The sequence below is a fragment of the Psammomys obesus genome, unplaced genomic scaffold, assembly GCF_907164565.1.
Source record: "Psammomys obesus unplaced genomic scaffold, mPsaObe1.curated_primary_1811, whole genome shotgun sequence".
NCBI lineage: Eukaryota > Metazoa > Chordata > Mammalia > Rodentia > Muridae > Psammomys > Psammomys obesus.
The window spans coordinates 1,613,243-1,632,844 of NW_026596073.1; the positions used below are offsets into that span (position 1 = coordinate 1,613,243).

The 19,602-nt window shown below is 35.7% G+C and overlaps 1 protein-coding gene across 3 annotated transcripts in view; it reads right to left on the reverse strand.

Annotated features, from left to right (window-relative positions):
• Positions 1–19,602, reverse strand: part of Ptprq (protein tyrosine phosphatase receptor type Q) — a 188,109-nt gene that overhangs the window by 68,706 nt on the left and 99,801 nt on the right. For all 3 annotated transcript variants that reach the window (XM_055626210.1, XM_055626209.1, XM_055626211.1), the window contains exon 26: positions 17,942–18,265. In XM_055626210.1, coding sequence (XP_055482185.1) covers positions 17,942–18,265 — 324 coding nt within the window. The remainder of the gene's footprint in view (positions 1–17,941; positions 18,266–19,602) is intronic.

Here is a 19,602-nt window from a genome sequence, read left to right on the forward strand (position 1 = left end):
ATAATTATTTGCGTAAGTAAATATTTTATTTAAAAGTAAACAATTGGGACGGCTGTTTAAAGAGTCAGAAACAGTTGATTATTGAAAGAGGCAAAAATCATAGTTATAGAAGATAACGAGTATAAAATGTTGGCATTGTTTAAAATATCACCATGTGAATGCAAATTGCACTGGTTTTATGTTTTCGGCAAGAGCTGTAAGATAGAGTGGTGCAGTCATTCTGGTCTTTATTAGGCACATACGCTGCAGTTAGAGTCATGATCCACCATGATTTAGGAGATTTCCTGAAATAAGCCCTGGGTGTTTTCAGTGTTTGAAACAACTAGAATTAGAGGGGAGAGGAGAATGCTGAGGAGGCTTGCACATGGGATAAATGTAGGAACACTGCTGGGCCCAGGGACTCGAGCCAATTGTTCTGATTTAAGCTTTTACATACAAAATAAAACTCCTTATTAACCATGTGCTAATGTGTGCATTCTAAGAAAATATAAAATACGGAGGAGACATCACTTTCCTTAAGTAATTTCTAACATATGGAGAGTAACAAACTGTACAGTCTTGTTAGAACAATAAAACCGTTGACCTAAGTTTCACAGCTATATCTATATTTATGAGCATTTTAAGCTTAAATACCAAATATGTCAAAGTAGCTGATTCAGAATTTGGTACTATAGTGTCAATTAATGAGATATAATGAAGAAAGGAGCAAATGCAAGGACTAATTAGATATACAAATAATCTAGCATGATGGTAATCTAGAGCAATGGTAAATTCCCTAACGTAAGTCGAGCTGACAACTGAGGTAAAGAATCAAAGAAGGCAGGAGTAATGTTAGGCCTTGGATGATGATGAGGGTTTGGAACTCAGACGAGCAGGGTTAGTGGGACTTTTGTGCTCAGAAGTCATAGCAAAGCAACAAAGACCCAAATCAATCTGGAAACTGATTGTAGTCCTGTATACTGCCTTTCTTAACTCCCTTCTATTTATTATTCCACACATCCTTTTCCATTTTTAAATGTCTTAGTTAGAGTTTTATTATTATTATTATTTTATTTTTATTTATTTTTATTTTATTAATTACAGTTTATTCACTTTGTATCCCCCCATAAGCCCCTCCCTCCTCCCCTCCCAGCCCCACCCTTCCTCCCCCTTCTTCGTGCATGCCCCTCCCCAAGCCCACTGATAGGGGAGGTCCTCCTCTCCTTCCTTCTGATCTTAGTCTATCAGATCACATCAGGAATGGCTGCATTGTCATCTTCTGTGGCCTGTTAAGTCTGCTCCCCCTCAGGGGGAGGTGATCAAAGAACAAGCTCATCAGATTAGTTAGGGTTTTTATTGCTGTGATGAAATACATGACCAAATTAAGTTGGAAGAGGAAACGATTTGGCTTACACGTCCACATTGATGTTCATCTTAGAATGAAGTCAGAACAGGAACTCAAACAGGGCAAGAGCCTGGAGGCAGGAGCTGCTGCAGAGGCTGTGGTGGCTTGTTCCTCATGACTTTCTCAGCCAGGTTTCTTATAGGAAGAACCCAGGACCACTAGCACAGGGATGACACTGCCTGCAATGGGCTCGGCCCTCCCCCCAACAGTCATTAATTAAGAAAATGCCCTAGAGCTGAAACTTATGGAGGTATATTTTTAATTGAGGTTCCTTCCTCTCAGATGACTTCAGCCTGTGTCAAGCTGACAGAAAAGTAGCCAACACATTAATATGATTTAGTACTCTTCTCCATTCTTGTACATCAAAACATCAAGATATTGCTGTCTAGGTCCTCTTCTGCTAAGGCTACAGCTATATTACTCCTGAAATGAGCCCTTAAAGTCCATAAAGCTGCCAACAGAGATACACAGTACAGAAAAGACACAGACTCTCTAAATTCAGGAAATAGAGCTGTCACAGGGAAAGTAGTGATCACGGAATTAAAGAGCATGAACAATCCCCAAAGAGTAACTTTGGAACCTAGTTACAAAGTGCTTGATCTCTACACTGAAGAATCTGGACTTACTATTATTTTTAAAAAAATAATAAGATGGCACATTTGAGAAATGGAGTATTTGTTCAGTAAACTCAGCTGAGGAGAACTAAATGTTTTGATATGAATTACATCAAATCACTATTTAACAATAAAATTGGCCGGTACCATGATGTTGGATTTCATGGTCTCTGGAAAAATGACTTAAAATTTTAGGCAATTCCTTATATAGAGAGATGCCATCAAGTAAGACTGGTGTATGCAGCACAATTGAGTAAATATGTTCTAAGGAGACCCAAGTTTATTTCAATACCAGATAGGTATTTATGGCATCCCTATGTTTTGTATGTTCTCCTCTAAAATTTAGGCTTTTGAGCATCATAAACCAATGGTATTATGGATCATGGCCTTTAAAAGGTGATGAAGTCATGAGAGCTCTTCATATCTTGTGTAAATTTAAGGACCATATACAAGAAGCTTCACAGAGCATTGAGTAAATTTGCCCTTCACCTTCCATCCCGAGAGGATATAGCATTCTTTCTCTTCTGAGAATGCAAACCTCACCAGATGAGCAGGTATCCTGGTGCTTTTACTTTTCACTTCCCATCCTCTAGAGCTATAGGTAAATAAATACAGAATCTTTATTAGTTATCTAGCATCAGGCACAGCAGCATAGGACATAGTGTGGAATTTGCCTGACAAATTCAATCCATGAAATATATTGACTTACTTTAATGATAGCAGTGAACTGCAAAATAAAACCTGCTTCTAAATTGAGTGAAAAGGAAAGAGGAAATGAAGGCTTGAAGATTCAGAGTCTTCAAGGCTAGTGTTAGAGTCTTTTTAGGATCTTCTGGGAAAAAATAAGCCAAACATCATATATCAATGTCATGAAGTAGAAAAGAGCACGTTAGATATTACTTCATATTTAAAGCATTATGTCTTTACATGCTCACAAGCAGAAGGGCAAGTTTATTGAATGCTCTATGAGGTCTCTCTTACAGGGACCTTAACCCCACTCACGAAGGATGGAGCCTTCATGTCCTCCTTACCCCCTGAATTAGATCAAAAGAGAAAAAGAATCTCTATAACCTAGCTGATTTGTCTCTATGAAATGCCCAAGCTCAGAGCTGCTGGGATGCATTTTAAGACAGGTGCTCATCAGACAAGTTCCTCTCTTTACTGTTGCCCTGACATCATGAGCAATTATTGAGAATTTTTCTGGCTTAAACATGGTGATTTGAGTTTTGTTTCTATATTGATGGTAACTTGGCTTTAGAAATACTTTCAAAAGGATACTTCTACATCTTCTTGGTCCCAGTATGCATCCTTAAGTCTCAGCTAAGGTCAGACCAAGAACTCTCTCCCAGGTTGACCTGCACTCACCAGTAAATCGGTATAGCCTCTCAGAAAGAAGCAAAATGCCTCCCTTTGACTTTTCATATCTTACTGTAAAATGTCAACCCTGCAATCATTTCTTTAATGAAAACAATCAAAGCACTCATCGGGGAGTGCCAGCTACCTCAAGTAGAGCAGAGAGAAACATGACATTCAGAAATCACTCATGACACATCCACCCACCCACGCAATTAAATATTTTATGTTCCATACACTGATCAAACATTTTTAAAGCAATCTATTCAGTCTCTTGCTGATCTGTGCTAAAATGTCATTTCTTGAAATCTCTGTAGTCCTTCTTTCATAGTTTCTTTCTTCTTAAGAAAACAAAAATCACCCTAAACTACATTTGCATTTTCAGTAATTTAATGATAAAATTGCCTGTTTTACACAAAAGCAACCTTGATAATTATTTTTATGAAAAGTTTCATCAACTAGAGCTATGAAAGATTAGAAATTAAAGCTGTTAAATGCAAATAAATGCAAGTAACAAATATAAATGAGCACAGTATTTGAATATAGCAATATGTACTCTACATAAAGAAACGAAAAATATTTAATTCACAGGAGATATAAAAGAAATCTTTAGAATATAAAAAATCAGTCTTTATAATCAAGCATTTAATTATTTTATCATCTTTCAAATTATATAAGCACTCAAATATCTCAAGGGCTTTTAGGTAAATTCCAAAAATGCTTAATAAGGTACACCCGCATTATTTTCTTCTCTGGCTACAATGTGTGGTGATCTATTATTGTAGTCTCATGAAAAGAAAATACAAAATAACCTTTAAGAATTTTAAGCACTAACATAAAGGAAGCTAAGAGTGGTAAAGTTATGAGGAGCTCAAACTCTACCAGTTTGAAAGCTCCGTAAGTTACAAGCAAATTTGGGAGACATTGTTTGTCTCCCGGTAAACTGTCACATTCTGATTTAGGATTGTTTGTGAAATGAATCTAGTCACTAATGGGCCAAGATATCACTATACCCTTTCTCTTATAAATCACAGCAATTTACTCAGTGGGCATGATCTATCCTTATTCTCTCATTCCCCATAATCCAATCACTTCCTCTCATAAGCACTTTCCCCCTGGTTTTCACAATAATGCATTTTCTGTAACTAACAACCATCATTTCCTGATTATCATGCTTCTATCCTTGCACAGGAATGCGGGTCTTATGTGGGTCAGGGTCATCTTTCCCATCCATCTGTGTCTCCATGCTAAGTGTATTAGCTGAAAGGTGAGTCTGGATATACCATCATTTGGCCTAGTCCATATAAAAATTTGACGGCCCCCGAGTCTGTGCCACCTTGAGAACCAGTATGTTTTGGTGTGTTTGACATCATACTATCTGAAGTGTCACACTCAAAGACTTGCTCAAAAAACAAACAAACAAACAAAACAAAACAAAACAAAACAAAAAAACCCCGCCTTCAATTAATATTGAAACCATTATAGTAAGTACTCAATAGTTGCTTAAGTATATCACAGTATGGATGAGTTTCCTAAAAGCATAAGTATTAAATAAAAATTAAGACGTGACAGCAGCACACAAGGTAGAAAATCTTGAACTCTGTTCAAAGTGGTTTAAATTTTCTATCTGTCTATTTCCATTTGAGTTCAGTTTAAACTTTATTTAAAAATGCATCTGAGGCAGGTTGTGCTAGGACCATCAGAATCCTTGTTGCTATTCACAGCAACAAGGAAACCATAAAGAGCAGGTACATGAACCTCAGAATTTGTCAGATTACACCACAACATAACTAGGAAAAATGATTAGCGGATATTCACACTATTAGAGTTTATCATTTAATTATCTCATTTAATTTTTTTTGATTAGTGAGGTCTTTCTTTATTTGATTTTGACAAAGAGCGTGGTCTACATCACATGACTACTGGCAAGTAGAATTTAAGGCAAAAGTCACAGAATGTGGCTTTCAGGATCTAGATGATGAAGCCTGAACTTTCAAAATGGGCTTGGCAGTGCTAGAGAAATCAAAGAGCAAAGAGTGAGTGAAGAAAACACAAATCTGCATATGACATCTCAGCTCTTTAGATGGCTCTATGTTACAGAAGTTAGGGAGTTTTCAAGTATCATAGGACAGTATGCGGCCTATTGCTCCATTTAATTCTTAAAGGGGTTATTGGTTATAATTTCAGACCAGTTTACCAAAAAAAATGCAGTGACAGAAATACAAAATGCAAACAACTGCCATTCCAACACTAGTTTTGCCAGATGAATGAAAATATTCCACTACCGTATTAGTGATTTAGAACAGTACAACTTTTTCTAGAATTGTATTATATTTACAAAATTACTTCGCAAAATAGTGACTTTAGACAAGCAGCATCTATTTCACCAATAATCGTCATAAAAGAAGCAACTACCAATGCCATAGATCACACTAAAGGAATTGAACCCTGAGAAAGGACACCATTAATTAATATGCACCCAGGATATTATTCATCGTAAATATTTCAGTGGCATTGTTTTCTAATGTCAAACAGCTTTGCAAATATAGTACCAACTGCAGAAGTGGGGCTTGATCAGCTGCTTTCCTCTACTGAAGGAGTTTGGGAACTAGTGATCAACTTGAGGACGCATGCCCCTGAGCACAGTCTCTTCATGGGCTGGTCTACTGTGACGTTACACTCTGATATCCTAGTTATGGAGGGACTATGAAGTAAACTTACTGCTACCATTGCTTTTTCCAGACTCCAAGGCTCCCAGAACATAATAGATCAGTGTATTCCATAAAGGCATAAGGAAATGTACCCAATTTCTGTCTTAGAAAGAGAGACATAAATAATACAAAATCATTCAAGTAACACCATAAGCACAATAGGTGCTAAAGGTTTTGAAGGCTAAAATAAACGTGGCTGTTTTTGCTCTCTTGTTCATTGTACACAGGCATAATTTAGGTAATATAATCATTTGGGTATCATTAAATTTTTTTAAAATGAGGGATTAAAAAAAAAACTCTAAAATATTTGAGGCTATGTGTGTTAAGGAAAGTCCCGTCTCATTCATTTATGATTGGAGATGCCTTGACTATTTTCTAAAAATGTGGATAAATATATTCACATCTTTCTTAGACCAATGGGCTAGAGCTAATAGTTCCATACAGTGACATTTCTGACAATTTCATGTGACTTCTATTTTTAATGTTGCAAAAAAAGGATGCAATTTGCTCATATATATATATAAGAATTTTGAAAATATATTTATATTCAGAAAACATTGTTTAACAATCTATAAAAATCATTTTCTGACAGTCTATTTGAATGTTTTAACAGATTAATTTTATAAACTTCCTGGTATTTCTTGTCAATTATTATTTTGGCAGGTGCTCTTTGTAACAATATTTAGCACTATTCTACCCTTGATAAGTCTATACTGTTACTGTGCTGCCTTTTTGCCACTCCCTTTGCTTTCAAGAAAGTATATCATCTTTGTGTTTTAGAGGCTGCTTTTGAAACTAGTGTGGGGACTAGACTGACCTGAAACGCATTATTTTCCACTTCCAATTTTCTTTCATTTATTTATTTATTTATTTATTTATTTTATTTTTATTAATTACAGTTTATTCACTTTGTATCCCCCAATAAGCCCCCCGCTCCTCCCTTCCCAGCCCCACCTTCCCTTCCCCTTCTTCTCCTTTTCCTCTCCCAAGTCCACTGATAGGGGAGGTCCTCCTCTCCTTCCTTCTGATCTTAGTCTATCAGATCCCATCAGGAATGGCTGCATTGTCATCTTCTGTGTCCTGTTTTTCAAGTGCTAAATTTTCATGTGTTCACAGACATACTTGCTCTAGTGGTACCTTTATAACACCTAGAGGCTTTTCCAAGTCTTCTTAAGGTATGAGACTGCAGGCCCAATGTTACAGATGAACAAAGTAAGTGATTGTTCAGGTCTTTAGGACTAACAGTCTTTAGGACTGTCTCAGTACATTACATAACCATGCCTTAAGATTCCTGTTGTTATCAGAATTCCTGTTCTGAACAATGGAACCTATAACTCTAAATTTAGTTGCTCAGCCATCCTGAAAAAAGTAATTATCAATATCATCCAGCTAGAACCCCTGCAACCTACAACAGAGACCAGCCTGTAAAACAGAGATCAGATATACTGATACAACAGTAGCCCAAATGTCATGGAACTAACCAACCACATTTTTATTTTATTTAAGGCCCATTCCATAAGATGGAACCCATAATTGACACCGCTAAAGGTGCAAAAAATCTGAGACTAGATAGGGCAGGGGTCCCAAAGGAAAATCTACCACTATTATTCTGTTAAAGGATCATAGCAATGAAATTATTCTTAATAGCTAAATGCTATATCCATAGCTCGCTGCATCACTCGACTCTCATCAGAAAAGCTGATTGCAGTAGACAGGAATTAACATAGACACAAAAGGTAGCATGAAAATGGGTGGGAAAGGAGGCAGGGAAGAATGATCTGGTCAGTGTGTTGGGAGAAAAATAGAATATGATCAAAACATATTTTATTTAAAAGTAAATAAAGATATTTTAATAGCAAAAATGTACCTGAGACCTGAGGTACAGCAATCACAGTTTGTTTGTTTGTTTGTTTGTTTTGTTTATTTAGAGCTTTTCATGGCAAACTGTGAGTTTTTATTATGTCTTAGGAAATGAATGAATAATTGAATTTCTGTTGATTTGGGAACTAATGCTGGTTAGGTAAATTTATAGACACAAACTCCCAACGCACTAATCTTACTTCACATATTGTTCTGAACCAAATGAAAGACGATTCTCTGTAGAGTGAAAGCAAATACAACTAAAAGTGAGATTTGAAGTTGGTGATGAGAAAGGATGGGAATTGTTTTATTTCTGAAAGGAAAATCTAAAGCTAAGCCATGAAAAGAACAGAAGTCTCTGCATTCTTACTCTGTGAAGAGTAGTCTCTAAAAACATTGATTTTATTTTTAGATAACATGGTAATAGCTTTTATAATTTCCTTTGCTTGAATTTAGTAAATTTGCTGCAAAACAGTCTTTTGGTTATGTTAATATAAGTTAAATAAAAATATTTTAATGCATTTGAATTCTGGGATATTTGTTTAATAATTTGAAAAAGCTCACTTGACACTAATTATTAATAATATCATAAATGCTTTATATCCTCATGATTAGTCATGAAAGATTACCTTTCCCAACTGTCTTTTATTTGTAAGTTAGGAAATCATGTGTCAACATTGTGCTTTCCCTATGTTTCCTTCACTACATACATTTATTAGACTTCATTACCTCTGCAAGCTGTTTATATGTTTTGATTTCTTCAATCATTGTAGACTAAGATCAGAAAGGAGAGGAGAACCTCCCCTATCAGGACTTGGGGAGGGGCATGCATGCAGAAAGGGGAGGGAGGGTGGGATTGGGAGGGGAGGAGGGAGGGGCTTATGGGGGATACAAAATGAATAAAGTGTAATTAATAAAAAAAAGTATCAATTATTGTCAATGCTTAGATTCATTGTAGAAAGTTATTCCTTTACTATTAGAAATAATGACAAAAAATATGTACATATTTCTTTCCTGTGTAAATTCAGGCTTATGCTGATTAATAAAAAGAAAACACAAAATTCTTAGAAATATTAAATAGAAAAGTTATTAAAAATAAAAGGAACTAAATCCATGAACAGTAACTCACTGGATGAATTTTGCCTTTAACAATACCTATACAAACATGTAAAGAAAAGATTCAGAAAACAGCTAAAGAACATCTATATGAATTATTTTGAAATATAGATTTGACTTTTGAAATGCTTGTTTTCCAAGTCCCACATCTTTTTCCCATATATATAGAACATCCTAGATACAAATAGTTGAAGGATGGAAGCATGCAACAGTGATGGTCACCTGATTATTTCTGCTTTTAAGGTACTCAAAGTCCCATCAAATAAAAAAAGATAAATTATAATACAATTTGTTTCATATTTTAGAAACACATTTTGGGAGGCACAAGCAGGGAAGAAAATGTCTTGAAAGCTTTTTAATTTAATACAAACGAGAGCGGAAAGGTAGCTAGTCTTCACAACAGGATAAGAAGGATGCTTAGAGTTATTTCTAAAGTAGTTTTACAAGTTTACATTCCCACCAGCAAATGGAGGAGGGTTCCCCTTTCTTCATATTCTCTCCAGCATGTGTTGTTGCTTGAGTTTTTGATCTTAGCCATTCTGATGGGTGTCAGGTGAAATCTCAGGGTCATTTTGATTTGCATTTCCCTGATGGCTAAGGACATTGAGCATTTCTTTAAGTGTTTCTCTGCTATTTGATATTTCTCTATTGAGAATTCCTCTTTAGCTCTGTACCCCATTTTTTAATTGGATTACTTGGTTTGTTGGTGTTTAACTTCTTAAGTTCTTCAAGTGGGGTCCCTAGTAAGGGGAGCAGGGACTTTCTCTGGCATGAACTCAGTGGCTGGCTCTCTGATCACCTTACTCTGGGGAGGGTGCTGCCTAGCCAGGCCACAGAGGGAGACATTGCAACCTGTCCTGATGAGACCTGATAGGCTAGGATCAGAGGGAAGGAGAGGTGGACCTCCCACATCAGTGGACTAGGGTAGGGGCATGGGGAAGAAGAGAGAAAGAGGATGGTACCGGGAGGAGACGAGGGAGGGAGGCACAGCTGGGATACAAAGTGAATAAATTGTAATAAATGATAATAATAATAATAAAGGAAAAAAGACACTTAGAGAATAGCAGAGGTACAGAAGCATAAAGGCACCACAGCAGTCTAAAAATTACTGGAAAATATGTTTCACACATAAGCAAACAAAAACATAAAGAAATTGGCATAGAAGTGTTATGGTAAAAATTAGAAAACAGGCCAGAGATTCAAGTATCCTTTGTACTGATCTAGAAGATGAATACAAAGAATGTTGTTAGAGACTGCACTAGGAAGGAAATTAAATACAAAGACAAGAAGGATTTGAATGGGAAAGTCTACTGGTCTGAGGTAATGGCTCATGAGGTATGAGGAAAATGAGAACTGAGAATGATTCCTAGGTTGCTACATTCAACTACTGGGTAATCAGTTGTTTTATGTGTTGAAGCAGGAAACAACGAGGAAAAGACTGGCAATGGGGCAAAAAGAGCAGGTAATATTCAATCTTTGGAAACCTAAAATGGTTAAATCAATAACATCAAGTCTAAAAGAGAGGAAAGATTTGGTAGTTCGGGTAACTAATACAGACAACTTCTAACAGCATCTGACTAATTTCCTTTAGAGAATGAATTATATTTGTCCCCCACCCCACCCCCTGCTAGTGGCAGCAAGATACACTTCTAACTGTGTTCTACAATGTGAATTTCTGTGTGTCTTGTGTTCAGTTTTCTTCTTTATGGCTTCTTTGGCATTGTGTCTCTCTATTTGTTGCTCTAACATTGGTTTTAAGTGTATTTTACAACTTAAATTAAGAAAAGTAAATACACCGCCATGTATTAACAGTTTGTTTAAATCATACTAAGGTGGACTCAGCCCTCGGCTTCTCTTTTCTTCTTTTTACTTCGTAAAGTTACATTCCTTAGAAACTTCTTTGATGAGGCATGTTTTGTTGAAATTTTTTTAACCCAACAGATGTTTGGGTAGTTAAAATTCCTCATGAGTATGGTATCCTGTGGTTTTCACAACCTAAGTGCTACCCCAGGAATTTTCCTTCCTTACAATCTCTCTGTCCTGGTGGTCCACAAGAGATACACATATGAGATGGCCATTTCATTCCATACTAATTTCACACCCACACTTTTTTAATGTTGTGTATTTCCTTAATATTATGTATGCCTATTGCACAACACATAGATTTAACAGGTTTCTATGCTGTACTCTCCCACCACACAGCTCAAACTGAGGATACAGATAATCAGAAAAATGGATGCTTATAATATTCTGCAAGCTAATGTTTTAAGTTAAATACCTCTGCCTTGTAATTTTGTGTCCTGTATCTATATACACGCAGAACGAAATAGAGATGTGATTACTATAAGAATGACTTAAGAAGAAAACATTTTTGCTTCAATTACAGAGGTCAGAGTAAAAGAGAGTATTAGCTTGAATTGGCTGGGTATCATTTTCTCTGTTCACTCTGGTTTATATTTGTAGATTCACATTCAGAGAATAAGACAATTTCGCTCTCAGCTTGCATTCTAACTTGACTTCTAAGAGGTAATGTCCTGTTGTTTTTCTTTATGAGCCCAGAGAAATTCAATAATAGCATTTTCTCATGATATAAACAACCTTTAAACTTGTGATTCATACTTTGACTGCTTTGTTATTCAAATGCTGAACAATATAATTCAGATTAATCATCAAGCCCTAGCTCTTGCTTAAAACTTCAGAGTGGTAGCGAGCTGTATCAGTAAATGCTTAGGCACAACTTGCCTCATTTAGAACAAAACACACACTTATTGTTACTTGGGTTTTCTTTCCCTCTAATTCAGATATACGGTTAAACACTTTGTCTTAAATTATATCAGGAAACAGCACAGCATTTCCAATTTTAGGTAATAAACATAAAACTTTAATGATTTTAACCGAGGTAATGTTTTTATAAAATGATTATTAATTTTTGATATGCAGAAATCTAAACACTATTTAAGTCGTGAAAACATTGCTGCTTTTCAAGAGATTTTTGTTTGGCCATTCTAATGTATTTGTTTTTCTGGTGTTCTTTGAGACAGGGTCTCATGAGGAAGCTCTTGTTGTCCTGGAGTTCACCACATAGACCAGGTTGGCCTTTATCTCACAAAGGAGATTCATCTGCCTTTGCTGCCCAAGTGTTGACACTAAGGATATGTACCACCATGTCCTTTGATTCCTTTTTTCTATTTTAAATGTTATTTCAACATGCAAGCATACATGTAGTAAACACACACATATATTAATTATACTTTCAGATATAATTAAATCTATATAATCCCTTTTAGTCTTTTATATAAAATAAAATCAGATTATTTTTAACTTCATACAATTAATAAGATTTTATTTTACTGTACATATATGTAATTCAGATGTTAAAATATATTTATTATTAGAAAAAATGTTTCTTCTAATAGATATAATGTTGACATATTTCTTAAAATAAAGGATAAGTAAACAAATCATAATTTAAAGAATTAATGTATAATCCCACTCACATAGGACTCCTCATTGTAAAAGCTATGAATTTTATGAATGTTAAGAACATAATAACCTAGAATCCCTGCACAGATGTAGCCCATGGCAGTTCAGTGTCCAAGTGGGTTTTATAGTAATGGGAAGAGGGACTGTCTCTGACAGGAACTGATTGGCCTGCTCTTTGATCACCTCCCCTTGAGGGGGGAGCAGCCTTACCAGGCCACAGAGGAAGACAATGCAGCCACTCCTGATGAGACCTGATAGACTAGGATCAGAGGGAAGGAGAGGAGGACCTCCCCTATCAGTGGACTTGAGAGAGGCATGCCTGGAGAAGGGGGAGAGAGGGAGGGTTTGGGAGGGAAAGAGGGAAGGAACTATAGGGGGGATAGAAAGTGAATAAAGTGTAAAAAATAATACAGTTAATAAAATAAAAGTATTAAAAATGCATAAAAAGAACATAATATATTTCCATAAAGCAGAAATACTCATGCACATATATAACTTCATGTATATAAGTGATTGTGAACAAGACATTATCTATCCCCAAGCTTGATTTATTACTTAAGACATAACTATTCTGTAAGATTTTTGTTATTGAACATTTCTAATGCTTTTTATTTTTAAATATTATTTCATGTATGTGTGACACATGTAGCAAAGGTTCATATGCACTACATATATAATACATGTAGTGTATTTTTGCTTTTATATCATATATATGTGTATATGTAATATACATATTTCTGTTCACTATGTAACTATTTTCTTTTTTCAGCTACTAAGATTAGAAAAGCTATTTATTTTACACACCAAGAGGGGTTGAAAATACTCATACTTCTTTCTTTACTGACTAACCTCAAACTGGATGTAATTTCATTTTAATTTCATTTCACGTGTTTCTGAAAATTTAGTATGGTAATAAGGCCTTAACAATGGGTACACAGTGACTGTTAAGAGGCGTAAGGAAAAGGATTCAACTAGAAACTCTTAAGCACGTGGAATGTCAAGAATCCAACTTTCTAGATTTATTTGCCAGATTCTGAATTGATGTAATATATTTTTTATGCTAATTTAAAAATCTTAAGGTAACCCTAACTGCCTGTTCAAGAGACAGTGTGTGGAGAGAACTTGCTTTCTGACACAGTGACCAGGTAAAAGTGGGCACTCCGTGAGCAAGCTGCTCATGGAATGCAGGATGTCACCCTTCACGGCAGAAGATGTGAAGAAACCATTTGTTGTGCTATTAAAATAAGATAGATTTGGGGGCTTTAAAGTTTATTTTTTGAGTTGAATGGCCCACTTTCTATCAAAACTTCATTTGGATTTTTACCTACCATTTTCAGCTAAAGTACCTCACATCCATAGCTTTGCCAATGTTTTTATCTTTAAATATCTATTTCTTTATGGTTTCAGGTTTATTGTGAATGAGAAGAAAACCTACTATTGCCATTTTCCTAATCTAGTAGAATTTTGAGTATTTATTCAGTATTTTTAAATATTTATTCAATATTTTGAATATTTATGATTATGCCCATAGCCAGCTGTATTTATCCCTTCATTCAAAATGTTTCTTTGTACAGTAGACAGAGATCATTACAGACATCTACAGCTGACCAACATGCAAAGAATTAGTGACCAGCCCAATTGTTTAAACTTATAATGTAACCTTACACCATCGAAAAGGGGTTGGAAAGGTGGTAAGAACCAGAGGACTAGAATGCCTTCTATGAGATAGTGTTTTGTAGACATGATAGGATATCTCAAAAGAAGAGTTTCTGAATCAAGAACTGTATAATGGGAACCATTTGGCGTTCCACTAAAGATGGTAGAGAGAGAGAGAAAGAGAAAGAGAGAGGAAATCCGTCTTCTCCACAGATGAGCCTTCTTATAGGTTATCTAATCCCAAACCCTGAACATACACATAAGAGCAATAGTAAATGAAGTCAGTGTTGAGTGTTTGTGTGTGTATGTGTGCATCTGTGTCTCTGTGCATGTATAACAATAATTATGGAAGAAGAAGTCATGAAAGGCACTCAGGCAGAACATTGGAGGAATTGGAGGGAGAAGAAACAATGTAAATATAATACTTGTATATGACTTTCTCAAAAAATTAAATAAAAAGAATAGCAATGTATTCTCTCAAATAGTATCATTTAAAATAACCACTCTTATTGACTAATCCTAAACTGAATCTAATTTGTTCCCACGTTTGTCTTTTGTTGTTGTTGCTTTCACACTAGCATACTTTCACCTGTATTGAAAAACAATTTCTTTCCCCCTTGTTAACTGTAGTTTATTCAGTCAACTACAGTTGACTTTCATTTAGTTGGGAAATGGCTATAGAGTATCTTCAGCTATTATCTTCAGAAATTATCCGAGGCAATAAGGAAATAGTAACACTCAACAAATGAAAGTTTTAAAATCACCAGGTAATTGTTTATTCACTATATTACAGTGCTACAAAAATAACTGCATGGATACTTTAGATTGAGTTGTCATGAATAATTCTATGTACAAATAATTAAACAGAAGGCTACATAAGTGTTTTCTTCTGTTCATGTTAAGAAAGGCAAAGCATAATATTTCAGCCAAAAAGAACAGGAGGGGTAAGCAATAAAAATACTATAGCATAAATAGGAGGTAAAGGTTAAAGAAAAGTGCTTATAAGTCGCCTATTTTAGGATTAAAAAGTTTCATAGCTCAGGAAGCCAGTCAAGTTAATGCACTTAGTTGAAGTTAATTGCCAACAGACATAAAAGGAAATGAACACTATCTGGATCTTCATTGTCTGCAAGCAAATCTCAATCTAAGCACGTCCCAATCTAAGAAACAGTAAGGTATGGGGAGATTTGGTATTTAGATTATACTTATTTCAAGAAGTTTATCAGACATACCTGCCTAATGCTACCAGTCACATAAATATACTGATCTCCAGTTCTTGGGAACATTTGGGACTCTAAATAGAGATTTGAGGGTAATCAATATGTAAGTTAAAGACATAGGACAGAACAAGGCTAATCAAGGTAAGAGCTCCTGGTATGGTAGCTATGTAATATTAAAGAAAAGACAAGTGTGAATTACTGGGTGTACCAGCATTAAAATTAATAAACCGAGCATGAAAAATAAGCAAGAGAGACTAAGAAAGGAATAATAAGAAGATCAGAAAAAAAAGAAAGAAAAAAAACTAAAGGGGAAAAATCTTCCAGAGACAAAAGCCAAAGTATTAAAGAAAAGGATTTGGATAAGCAATGTGTTGAAAGCTGAGTTTGGGGGATTCTGTGTAAAGTGTAGAATTACAGTAAGCAGCATTTATTAATCGCTATGACAAAAAAGACACCAGCCACTCCTGGGAACTGTAACAAGAGATACACTCAACTGGACCACAGAGAAAGAGGATCCTTACAGTCTTGATAAGACCTGCTAGGCTAGGGTCAGATAGTAGGAGAGGAGGACCTCCCCTATCAATGGACTAGGGGAGGGACATAGGTGAGGAAGAGGGAGGGAGGGTTGGACCGGGAAGAGGTAAGGGAGGGGGCTACAGCCTGCATACATAATGAACATATTCTAATAAATAATAAAAATGAAAAACAATAAGAAGAAAAAGAAATTGAGGCTCTAGATAAAATCTGATTTTATTATCTATAAAGACCTACAACAGAATCTACTTGTCACTAAAAATTGTGTGTGTATATAGGAATGTGTGTGCGTGTGTGTGTGTGTGTGTGTTTCTATCTGTCTGCTAATAACAGAATTATTTTAGGAAAATTTAATTTTAATTTGAAATGATCAAGAAAGGAAGATAACAATCTAATTTTTTTTTTTATTTAGAAGGTGTTGTGTTTTAATACAAAATGTTCATGTTTGGCTATTTCCTCCCTACTACTAGCACTTTCCAGGGACAGTCTGGAACCTTTAGTGGAAGGAGACTTTCTGGAGGAAGTACATCACTGGAGGGCTTGTCTTGACGTTTTATAGCCTGGTCTACTTCCGGTTCTTGCTCCACATCCTGACTATAAATGCAATGTGTCCAGTCATCGGCATGCTCCTACCACCACACCTTTCCTCTGTTATGAACTATATATAACATCTTCTTTAATTCGCTCTGGTCAGCTATCTTGTCACTGTGTATGAAATAACCCAGTCAGAGGGTTTACTACAATGAGTAGTGATGGTATGGAAAGCTATGATTAATCTGAAGTGCTGGGACTGGGATAAAGATGGCTTTTCAAAGAATATCTCTATAAATCTGACATGCAGATTAAACTTGTAAAACATTTACATTTCATGGAAATCTTCATACTTCTATAAAGAAAGGACTCAGGATAAATGATGTAGCCCATGGTTGCTCAGTAACCAAGTGGGTTACCCTAGTAAGGGAAACAGGAACTATTTCTGACATGAACTCAATGACTGGCTCCTTTACCTCCCACCCCCACCACCCCCAAGGGAGGAGCAGCCTTGTTAGATCAAAAAGGAGGACATGGCAGCATGTCCTGAAGATACCTGATAAGCTAGGGTCAGATGGAAAGGGAGGAGGACCTCCCCTATCAGTGGACTTGGAAAAAGGCAGGGAGGAAATGAGGGAGGGAGGATGCAGTTGAGAAGGAATGTGGGAGAGGGCTATGGCAGGGATACAAAGTAAATTAATATGTGATTAATATAAACAATAAAATTAATTTAAAAATAAATTAAAAATAAAAAATATGTTAAAAGTTTATTTACTTAATTACAACCAGTTATTTTAAAATATAAAACTTAAGTTCAAGAGCAATCTTTATGTATACTCAATGATTTCTAAATGAATGAAATGAATGAATAAACAAATAAATAAAACTTTTTCCCTGAATCTGAAAGTGCTGAACCTTAAATATTTTTATGAGAGATCATGTTTCTATGTATTCTTTTTTTTTTTCTTTTCCCTATCTTGAGATGATTTATTTTCCTTAGAAACCTAGATCCTTAGGGTCATCGCATTTACAGTGTGCATGTTGTATGTCTTTGTATGAATCTGAAGTCACTAAAAAGATCTGAAAACTCTAGCTAAATGCAACAAAACCAGTCTACATGATGTGGAGGTATAGGGACCAACCAAGAACAGCATATAGCCACTGATACGACTTAATGGAATTCCGCAAAGGAGCATTCCCGTAACTCTTTGTTTAAATATAAGACTCTAAGACATTGACACAGTCCTAGGAGTGTTACAAAAAAAAAAAAAAAAAAAAGCTCTAACAATCTCTGAAATTCTGAAATTTTACTTTCCATTCATTTTTATTTAAATTAAAAATAAATGTGTTGTTGCATGAGTTAGTTTGCATACTAACTTATTTTCAGTGATTTTGTACACAGTGGAATGAGTAGAAGGCATTGACACACAGATAGCATGCAGAAAGCCGTGTGAATAGATATGCCAGGACAATACTTACGTCCAGGTAGCGTTTGTGTGGCAATCCAATCAGAAACATTGCCGTACCCAGCATTGGTGCTGGCAGCCACCTGGAATCTGTACCATCGAAATTTCTTTAAGCCATGCACCGTCTCTTCTGTTAGGTTGGCTTCATAGAGGTATTGAACTTCTTGTTGCTCAATGCATTCCTCAGATTCCCATTCTCTGCATTTCTGGGCACGGAGCTGAATGGTTATCTTGTAGTTTTGGAAGTATCCGAGGATAGTGTCAGGTTTTGTCCATGTCAGTGTTGCACTAGTTGACTGAACATTAGACAGAGCTATATTTTGGGGAACACTGGGAACTAAGAATTAGAGAGAAAAATTACCAACATTATAAGGCAACCTATGGAGACCAATAACATGATGACAGCACTCACTCACATAATTATCTTCTTGAATGAGCAGAATTTTACGTTGTTTCTTTGGGAGCCATTATTTCAAAAAGGAAAGGGACAAGCGTTTTGATTATTGCTCGTTTCTAGTTTGACTGTACAAACCACTCTGAAATGGCTTATAGAAAAGCATTCTGGCTCTGCATAGAAAAATTCACTGATACAAAGATAATCATATGCTCACTAAGAACTTTCCTAGATATGGCCTCCATTTTTATTGTTCAGTTCCCAAGAACAATTATTTATTTAAGCATCCAGAAAGCAATAGGCACATACTTTATATTGTAAGTTTTTATTAAAGACTATTTTAAATAAATAAGCTTACTTAATGAGTTCATGTATTTAATTAAACTATTTATATTGTGCATATTGAAAATCGACACTTTCTATAATATCAACCAACACGCCAGCATTAATGTACGGACTAAAGTAACAATACATTGTCAGAACTGCGTGCTCTTCCTAGGAGCCCTACAGCACTTTAGTTTGCTAGCTGGGAACCATTTGTCAGACTCTGAGGCCACTGTTAGGGAGGCAGTATACACGAAAGCTCATGCTTTTAAGGCCATTTATTGGAAACGTAATAAAAGCATATTACAGTTGGAAATATGAGAGATCAATAGGTTAAGAAGTATTGGAACTGTTCTCAACCATGCCTGCTCATGTATAACTGTAACATCTTTGCTAAGATGATGTAAAAAGAATGATAATCATTTCAGAAAATTGTATGCCTTATGAAAATTATGATAATATCCAACTTAAAAGCAAAGTTGATGTTCAAAAAAAACCCACTCCTTCCTAACTAAGCCAAATTAGTAAAATATTTGATAAACATATAAAGACTACTTGCCAGCATGAATAATATTGTAGGTACAAAACTACGGTAAACAAAGCAAGACGGAGATCTTTGCCCAGTGAAACTTGTATGAATTTTAAAGAACTGTCTATTCCCACAGAAGACCTTGATTCTCTTCCCAGCACCCAAAGGGCTGCTTACCAACTTCCTTGACTCCAGTTCCAGGAGATCTGGGACCCCCTCCTGGTCTCCACAGACACAAGGAATGTATGCGGTGTGCATACAAACACGCACACAAACCACTCATACACATCAAAAAAACTAGAAACATACAGATAGTGTCATATATAGTGTATTGGAAGATGACCACTAATGTAGGAAAAAAACAGGTAAGGGAATAATGACAGAACACGTCATAGATAATGTCATAGTGGCATGTTAAATGAAAAGA